Source organism: Petaurus breviceps, unplaced genomic scaffold (assembly GCF_028583685.1).
Source record: "Petaurus breviceps papuanus isolate PSGF00001 unplaced genomic scaffold, PetGlider_PUasm1.0 582, whole genome shotgun sequence".
In the NCBI taxonomy this organism is placed as follows: Eukaryota; Metazoa; Chordata; class Mammalia; order Diprotodontia; family Petauridae; genus Petaurus; species Petaurus breviceps.
Window position 1 is genome coordinate 11,166,384 of NW_027186390.1, and position 9,167 is coordinate 11,175,550.

The 9,167-nt window shown below is 38.7% G+C and overlaps 2 protein-coding genes across 4 annotated transcripts in view; both read right to left on the reverse strand.

Moving 5' to 3' along the window:
* The window catches only part of BPHL (biphenyl hydrolase like), a 467,045-nt gene that overhangs the window by 186,181 nt on the left and 271,697 nt on the right, over positions 1-9,167 (reverse strand). The window lies entirely within an intron of this gene.
* Positions 1-9,167, reverse strand: part of LOC138173543 (ribosyldihydronicotinamide dehydrogenase [quinone]-like) — a 15,761-nt gene that overhangs the window by 5,661 nt on the left and 933 nt on the right. The window contains exons 2-4 of the mRNA XM_069103583.1: positions 8,685-8,849; positions 6,804-6,934; positions 2,531-2,644 (exon numbers count right to left, since the gene is read on the reverse strand). Coding sequence (XP_068959684.1) covers positions 2,531-2,644; positions 6,804-6,934; positions 8,685-8,849 — 410 coding nt within the window. The remainder of the gene's footprint in view (positions 1-2,530; positions 2,645-6,803; positions 6,935-8,684; positions 8,850-9,167) is intronic.

The following is a 9,167-nucleotide window of genomic DNA, read 5'->3' on the forward strand; positions in this document are numbered from 1 at the left end:
TCTATCTATCTATCTATCTATCTATCTATCTATCTATCTATCTATCTATCTATCTATCTATCTCTGCCTCTCTATCACTGTCTATCTGTCTGTCTTTCTATCATTCTCTACCTACCATTTGAGATCAACTCTCCCTGTTTGCCTGAGCTAGAAGTTGTACAGCCCCTCACAGATCTGATTGCATTACTAACTGGCATGGGGGCTTTGCCCTCATCTCCTCTCTATCCTGGACTGATTTGCCCTTCCTCAGGCAGCCTGTACCCTTTAATCTTGATGTTGGGACCTGCCATTTTGATGCCAGACTTTACACTTAGGGACAGAGGAATTTGAGGCCTGGCTTCTGAGTAAGCTCTCAACAAATACTTGTTGATCAGTAGATTGCAGAATTGTTCAGGATACTTAAACTTAGAACTCCTTAGCTATATTGATTTACCAGCCTCAGCCTCCCCAGTGGCAGAGGTTACAAGTGTATAGCACGACACTGGCTTTTAGTTCACTTTAGTAAAAGTCTGAATGTAATACTTAGATCTCCAATGTATATACATAGGCCCCAGTCCCTGGATAACTTAGTCTACTTATTTTTGGAGCTCTTGACTAAGGGTCTAATCCAGTTAATTGATGACAAAGTGTGTGCAAGCTAGCCCACTTAACCCACTCACAGATATACATAAATATTTTAAATATATGTGTATCTATGTATATCTTGACATATGCAGCCATAGCAAGACCAAACAGTGATGATGTATAGAGAAATATTCCATGTGCCCATGCTTCAATCAGGAATTCTGAATACAGGGAGCAATTTAGTCTGATTAAAATTTACATTTGGTGCTTAGTCTATTTTCCTCTATATATAGAAATTGCAAAGGTATTTCAAATAAAACTCAATTTAACTAACTTAAATAGCTTTCTTTGGTCATAGTTGTCTGTTAAGTATGTACTGTATCTCTTTCCTTTCCACTATAAGTGTGAATTGCTTCAAAAGATAGAACCAGCATACCAAAAATATAGTGTGTGTGTATGTGTGTATGCTGGACATATAATTGAATTTCAGGGGTTAGAAAGAGATATTAATTAGTTTTTAAAATGTAGCACAGTAGATAGAGTACAGGGTCTGGAGTTAGGAAGACTTATTTTCCAGAATTTAAATCTGGCCCCTGACATTTACTAGCTGTGTGACCCTAAGCAAGTCACTTAAACCCTGTTTGCCTCAGTTTCCTCATCTGTAAAATGTCAGAGAAGAAAATGGCAAACTACTCCAGTATCTTTGCGATGAAAACCCCAAATGGGGTCACAAAGAGTCTAACATGACTGAACAATAACAACAAATGTAGCCAGACTAGGTAGAGCAGTATTGGGAAACAGGAACTTGAATGACAGACTAGAAGAAGAAGGGGCTGGATGTGGAGATGATGGTGAAGAGAAAGCTTAATAGAAGAGAAAGGAATGAAAGAAGTTGAAGGAGCAGATTATGGTCATAAAAAGAAATCTCAGAATTCAACGTATTGGACTCGAACAGTTCTTAAGGATGGTCAGTCCTAAGTCACTGTTGTCCTGATGTGGAGCACAGCTGGAGGGGAGCAGAGCTGGGGGACATTGGAATCAGGGAGGAACTGGAAGAGCAGGTGTTATAAAGGAAAATAAAAAAACCTAAACAAGCTGGGGAGGGAAGGCTATGAATCTGGCATAAGTGTCACTGAGGAAAGGCAGCATGGAGTATTGGATAAAACACTGTACTTGGAATCAGAAACGTCTGGATTGAAATCCTTCCTCAGACATACAGGTTGTGGGCCTCTGGGTTATTCTCTCTGAACTTCAACTTCCTCATCAGTAAAATATATATAATAATAATATTCCATGGAAGTGTTTTCAGGACCAAATGAGACAATGTATGTAAGGTATTTTTGCCAAGCTTAAAATGCTATGCAGAATGTGAGCTATCATCATCATCATCATTATTTATTATTATTAATAACTTTAGGGAGATAAGAAAAGGGTGGTGTCATTAATTGCTCTGAACATGCCGATATCTTTGCTCTTTAAGAAATACCTCGTGCACAGCAGAGAACAAAAGAAAACTTACAAGGAAGCAAAGAAAAGATGGACAGCTCTCAACACAACATGTAATATCTATCACTTAGGCTTTTTTGAAGTGGAAATTTATTGCTATATATTTTGAATCCTCTCTTACATTCTGTTGTGCACAAGACGTTTTCTTTTTTTATTTTGCATTTGTTTTAATATTTAAATGTGTATGTTTCTTTTTCTTTTCTTATGTATTTAAGTTTTAGAAAAACAAAAAATTAGAAAAAAATAAGTATCTCAAAATATGTAGTTTATCTTGGCTTAAGCTGGGGCTCATGTCATGACAAAGAAGCAAAAGTTACTTCTCATCTCTAAATGAGAAAACCAATCAAATGGTATGGAAGAAGACTGTAGACTTTCAAATTCTATGCTGGTCTTAGAAACCTACACTATATTAAATATTCTTTCTACAAATGATAAATTTAACATATTCCATAGCACATACCTGAAAGAAACCTTTGTTAAAATATTTGGGGACTTCAAAGGCAAATCCTTGGCAGAGCACTCGGTCTATCCAGCCCTTCATTATGGCGGGTACGCTGTACCAATACAAAGGAAACTATAGAAAGAAAACAGGAAGATGCTTAGTCTCAAATCAGAGTTATGCACTTCACCTTGGTAGGAAAATGTATTCAAGATTTATTATTTTTAATATCTCTAAATGTAAATGGGGGGTAGCTAGGAGGTGCAGTGGACAGAACTCTAGGCCTGGAGTCAGGATGACTCATTTTCCTGAGTTCAGATCTGGCATCAGACACTTACTAGCTGTGTGATCCTGGGCAAATCACTTAACCCTGTTTGCCTCAGTTTCTTCATCTGTAAAATGATCTGGAAAAGGAAATGGCCCATCACTCCAGTATTTTTGCCAAGAAAACCCCAAATGGGGTCATGAAGAGCCAGGTATGACTGAAAAATAACTAAACAACAAAAAAATGTAAGTGGATATTTAAAAATTACTACCATTCTTCTCAGCAAGTTTTTTTTTAATTCAACATAACCTCTTAAATAATTTTGTTTAATTATGTAAAAAAGTATTCTATTAAATATTTCCAATTAATTTTAGGAGTAGTGAACTAAATATTAATCATTAAAAATACTTCAGCAAAGCACACTTAGCTTCATTGTGAATTTATTTCACAAAGATATTCTTTCTCTAAAAAAGATATTCTGTCTAAAAGCTTTGTGGATAAAATGACATTGGTTTTCATTTTAGAATTCTTGAATTAAAAATAAAGCACACATTTTTTTGAAGCCATTTAGTTCAACCCAGTGAAGGAATTGGAGATGTTTAAGTTAGAAAAGAGAACACTTAGAGACAAATATGATGTCGTCTTCAATAGAGAGATTAAACTTTTTGTGTTTCATCCCAGAAGGTAGAACTAGCAGCAGTGGTAGAAGTTACAAAGAGGCAAATTTAGGTTTGATTTCAAGAAAATCTTCCTATTAATTAGAGCTAAACAACAATGGGGGCAGTTAGGTGGTGCAAACCCCATTTGGGATTTTCTTGGCCGAGATACTGGAGTGGTTTGCCATTTCTTTCTCCAGTTCATTTTACAGATGAGGAAACTGAGGCAAACAGAATTAAGTGACTTGTCCAAAGTCACACAGATAGTTTCTGAGGCCAGATTTGAACTCAAGAGGATGAGTCATACTGACTCCAGGCCTAGCACTCTATCCTCTACATAGTAATTAAAATAGTAATTTTTAGGACCCTTTAATGTTCCTGTATACAAGTGGCTACCTCTTAAGCAGTAAGCTCTATCTTCACGTAGGACATAGATTTTAATGTATTAACCAGGAAGGAGATTTGTACTTTTGCACTGACATAAATGGAAATGTAACTGATCCATTTAGTTTTTTCATCATCTTCATTTCCAAAAATATCTTTCCTACCTCTCACCTTCATTATCCCTGACAACAAAAGGTAAAAAGAAAGAGAGGAAAAGGCAGTTCAGCAAAACTAACCAAGACCCATTAGTCAAGGCTGACGGTATAAGCCATATTCTCACACCTAGTCTCTTGCATTAATTTTTAACATATATGTCAAATTCCCATTTGATCCAGAATGGGAAAAAAATGAGCTACTTGGCAGATCCTTTCCTTCAGTGATGTGTTGAGAGCTACATTAGACATTGATGATGCAGAGCTCCGCAATTCCCACCAGGGGGCAGCACTTCCACAATTTTTTTTTTTTTCCCCCTGGCCCAGGCCCTTGTACTGCCTGCGTGTCACAGAGCCAGGGCATGCAAGGGCACATATTGATAGACAACTCTGAGCCCTCAGACTTAATTGGTAGACGGGTTTATGAGCTCTCTGATTTTTTACATCAAGGTTTACAGTCACAACCCAGGAGTCGGTGTCTTCTGAGCTCACAGCTTTACCCAAAATAGTTTTAAATAGGTTAAAACACATGGGGCTGAATTCTTGGTTCAGGATTCTGGGAAGCAGCTATACAGGCATAATTTGGTTCCAGATCACTGCAATAAAGAGGATATCAGGAGGACCTGAGTTCAAATTTGGCCTCAGACACTTAACACAAAACTACCGTAGCTGTGTGACCTTGGGCAAGTCACTTAACCCCAATTGCCCTGCCTTCCTCCCTCCAAAAAGCAAAAACAAATAAATGAATGAATGAATGAATAACAAAGAGAATATCACAATAAAGCAAGTTACATGAATTTATTGGTTTCCCAGTATATATAAAAGTTGTTATTGTTGTTCAGTCATGTCTGACTCTTTGTGACTCCATTTTGGAGTTTTCTTGGCAAAGATACTAGAGTGGTTTGCCATTTCCTTCTCCAGCTTGTTTTACAGGTAAGGAAACTGAGGCAAGCAGGATTAAATGACTTGCCCAGGGTCACGTAGCTAGTAAGTATCTGAGGTCAGATTTGAATTCACGTCTTCCTGACTCCAGGCCCAATGCTCTTTCTACTATAGCTGCCCATAGGAAAGTTAGGTTTACCCTATACTGCAGTCTATTAAGAGTACAATGGTATTATGTCTTTTAAAAATGCACATACCTTTATTAAAAAATACTTTGTTGCTAAAAAATGCTAAACATCATCTGAGCCTTCATTAAGCTGTAGTCTTTTTGCTGGTGGAGGGTCTTGCCTCATTCTTGATGGCTGCAGACTGATCAGGGTGGTGGTTGCTGAAGGTTGGGGTGGCTGTGGCAAGTTCTTTTTTTGTTTTTTTTTGGAGGGCAATTGGAGTTAAGTGACTTGCCCAAGATCACATGGCTAGTAAGTGTTAACTGTCTGAGGACACAATTGAATTCATGTCCTCCTGACTCCAGGGCTGGTGCTCTATTCACTGCACCACCTAGCTGCCCCTGTTGCAAGTTCTTAAAATAAGACAACAATGAAGTTTGCCACATTGACTGACACTTCCTTTCACTTGGACACTTAGGAGTCATTGTAGAGTTATTAATTGGCCCAGTTTCAATATTGTTGTGTCTCAGGGAATAGGGAGGCCCTAGAGAGGGGGAGAGGTAGGGACAGCCTGTCGGTGGGACAGTCAGACCATGCACAACATTTATCAATTAAGTTTGTCATCCCATAGTGGCCTGACTTGTGGTGCCCCAAAGTGATTACAATAGTAACATCAAAGATCACTGATCACAGAGCATCCTAACAGATACGGTAATCATGAAAAAGTTGGAAATAATTTCAAGAATTACCAAAATGTGACACAGAGAGACACAATGTCAGCACATGCTGCTGGAAAAATGGCACCTACAGAATTGCTTGTATGGTATGGTTACTGCAAAACTTCCATTTGTTAAAAAAAAAAAAAGAACAAAAGCAAAAAAAACCAAACCCAAACCACAATATCTTCAAAGCCTCAATAAAGTGAAGTACAATAAAATGAGGTAGTCTGGCATATAGAACCCTCAGATAAATTAGACTTCAAAAGGACAGTGTGCTGAAGTGAAAGGAAGAGCTGAGCCAATTAATTAGAAATGTGGAACAAAGGAAGATTTTTGCTTGCATGGTCTGGCTAATTCAGGTGAATGTATTTTTTCAACCTAAACTGTCTGAACTGTCTGGATAATTTCTTTCTGTTTTTTTTCTTTTAATTTTTAAAAATTATTTATTTATTTATTTTGGAGGTCAATTGGGGTTAAGTAACTTGCCCAAGGTTACAGGGCTAGTTTGTGTGTATGTGTGTGTATGTGTGTGTGTGTGTGTGTGTGTGTGTGTGTGTGTGTGTGTGTGGGTGTGGGTGTTAAGTGTCTGAGGCCCGATCTGAACCCAGGTCCTCCTGACTCCAGGGCCAGCACTTTACTCACTGCAACACCTAGCTGCCCTGGGATAATTTCTTAATTATGTGAACCTCATAGTAACTGCTACAGTCTTGGGGACCAATAAAATGAAAGGGAAGCTTCAGGGTGTATGGAGGGCATTTCTTGGATCAGTGGGCAGAATGCAGGACCCTTTGTTATTATTTTGCTTGGGACTCCAAGATTCAGCTTTATAAGGAAGACATCAATTCTCTTTCCATTGTAGACACAACTTTTGAAGGAAATAATTCAGTCAGTCAACAAGCATTTATTAATTGCTTATTGTATGCCAGGTACTATGCTAAGCTAATAAAGCTTATAACTCAAGTAAATAGTGCTCTGATAAGTGCTTGGGGGGCCTACTGAGAAACATTTCCTAGAAGTACTCACTCCCTGGGAGAAGAAGTTCAACATGTTGAACAAAGGAAAAACTTACCTGAAATATGATTAAATCAGCTTCTTGCACTTTCTTCTGCTCCTCAACCACATCACTGGACAGAGATCCTTTCTTATAGGCCTCATGCGTTTCTACAGCATAATTGAAGGATTCTGAGTTGCTTAGAGTACCTGTGGAGAAATTAGCTAGGCCTAATTATTCTTATTCTCAGTAGCTTAAAGAAATCTGGTTCCAATGATCCCTTTAAAATAAGTCACAGACGCTTCCCAAAAGACTGGGAATTAATATCCTTCCTCTAGGAGAGAGCTGTGGTAGCTCACAAAATTGATGGTGCTACATTCAGTCAAAGACCGTTTATTTGGTATTAACTGATTTCAGCTATGTGAAAGGAGTAAAGAATTCTGATTTACTTGCACCAGAGGTATCAAACTTGGGACCTACCTGTTGGGCAAAGCCCACACCCAAGATTAAAATATTAATATTAAAATTATAATGGGGGGGACAGCTACATGGTGCAGTAAATAGAGTACCAGCCCTAGAGTCAGGAGGACCTGAGTTCAAATTCGGCCTCAGACACTTGACACACTGTGTGACCTTGGGAAAGTCACTTTACCCCAATTGCCTTGCCTTCCCCCCTCCAAAAAAAAAATTAAAATTGGGAAATGTTTAACAAAATAAATAAAAATACAACATAGATGATGTTAATTTGTAGTTTTATGAGTCAATATGCATTTTGCTACAAGGATCTGTTTCTATTTGACACTAGTGATTTACACTAAGGTTTGAATGACTGAAAGCTCCCTTAGCACAGACACCCCCCCCCAACCCATCCAATATCCCCAGAGGTTTATATTTTCAAAGAGAGGCTTATGATTATAAATAAAATTGAAATTAATATAATTTTACTCATTGTGACTATGTGAAATATATATTTTTTTAAGCAATTGGGGTTAAGTAACTTGCTCAAGTTTACACGGCCAGTTATTTCTGGGTGTGGTGCTAAGTATCTGAGCCCGGATTCTATCCCAGGTCATCCCAACACTGGGGCTGGTGCTCTTACTTGATGAGCCACCTGGCCACTGCTTTGTGAAATGTTTTTGATAGCCTATTGGAGATATTTTTAGGCAAGAAGGTTTAAAACTAGCCTCTTTTTAGAAAATAGAAGATCTGTGTGTCCTGTTGCCTTTTCTCTTTCTCTCTCCTCTCTTCTTCCAAGCTGACTAGCAGAAATGTTCTCCAGATTGAGGTCCTTTAGCCCCTCTGCTTTCTTCAAAGACATCTCCTCTGTCCTGCCACTCTGTCCTTTGGCCTTCTGAAGACTGTACTCTGATCAACACTTAAATGGCAGGTCCTGGATTGGAACCCAGGTTATCTGATTCAGAATTCGTTGTGCTTTCCCCTATTCCAGTTCAAGTAAACCTTCTAGGTAAGGATCGTTTCATTTTTGTCTTTGTATCTCCAGCAGCTTAGCACAATGCCTGACTCATAGTAGGTACCTAATAAATGCTTCTTGATTTATTGATATTTTTTAAAAAGAGAAAATTTGGATTGTGATTCCCCAAGAAGACCTCTCGTCTATTGCCTAGGAATCTCCCTCATTCCTCAACCTTAAAGAGGTATTGCCCAGGGGAACAAGGTAGAATTGTAGGAACCAGACTGTCAGCAGTCTTGATACCTTCTCCAAACCACTAACTAAGCAGTTTACAGAGGCTCGTATCCATGAAGGAGTCACTGTTTGTGGTATAGTATTATCTTAGAACTTTTTGAAAACTTTAGAATATCCAGAAAGATTGGTTGCCCCTTGTTTCAGTTTTCACTCTGTACAGTCACTTGAGACTGATGTCAGTAGATCTCTTGAGAAAAAGTAAACAGGCACCTTAAAAAAAAGTAATAGACTTTTGGCTTGAACCTACCACTCACCCACAATATCTTTCCTTGTGGCCCTTGGCTCGAAGTTCATGGCATACAGATCAGACACAGTGACCTGGCAGCCCTGACTGGTCAGTTCTGTCACCGCCACATCCTTCAAGGATCCGTTCATGGACTTGGGCTCCTGATGTGCATAGACTATGAGGACCCGTTTCCCTGGATCAGAGAGTTGAGAAAAAAAAAAAAAAACCACCCTTGAAGAACAATTTCTCTTTTTATCACAATTCAGTGAAAAAGGAGAAAGTAATGAAATTTCTGTAGATATTAGACATGTGAAGCAGAGATAAAAATACTTCATGAATGACTCCTTCCTTCTATTCCCCTTTCCCCCTTTTCTTCCTCTTTCCCTCCTTTCTCCCTTCCTCCTTCTCCCTGTCCTTTCTCTTCCCCCTTCCTCCTTCCCTCCTTCCCTCCTTCCCTCCTTCCCTCCTTCCTTCCTTCCTTCCTTCCTTCCTTCCTTCCTTCCTTCCTTCC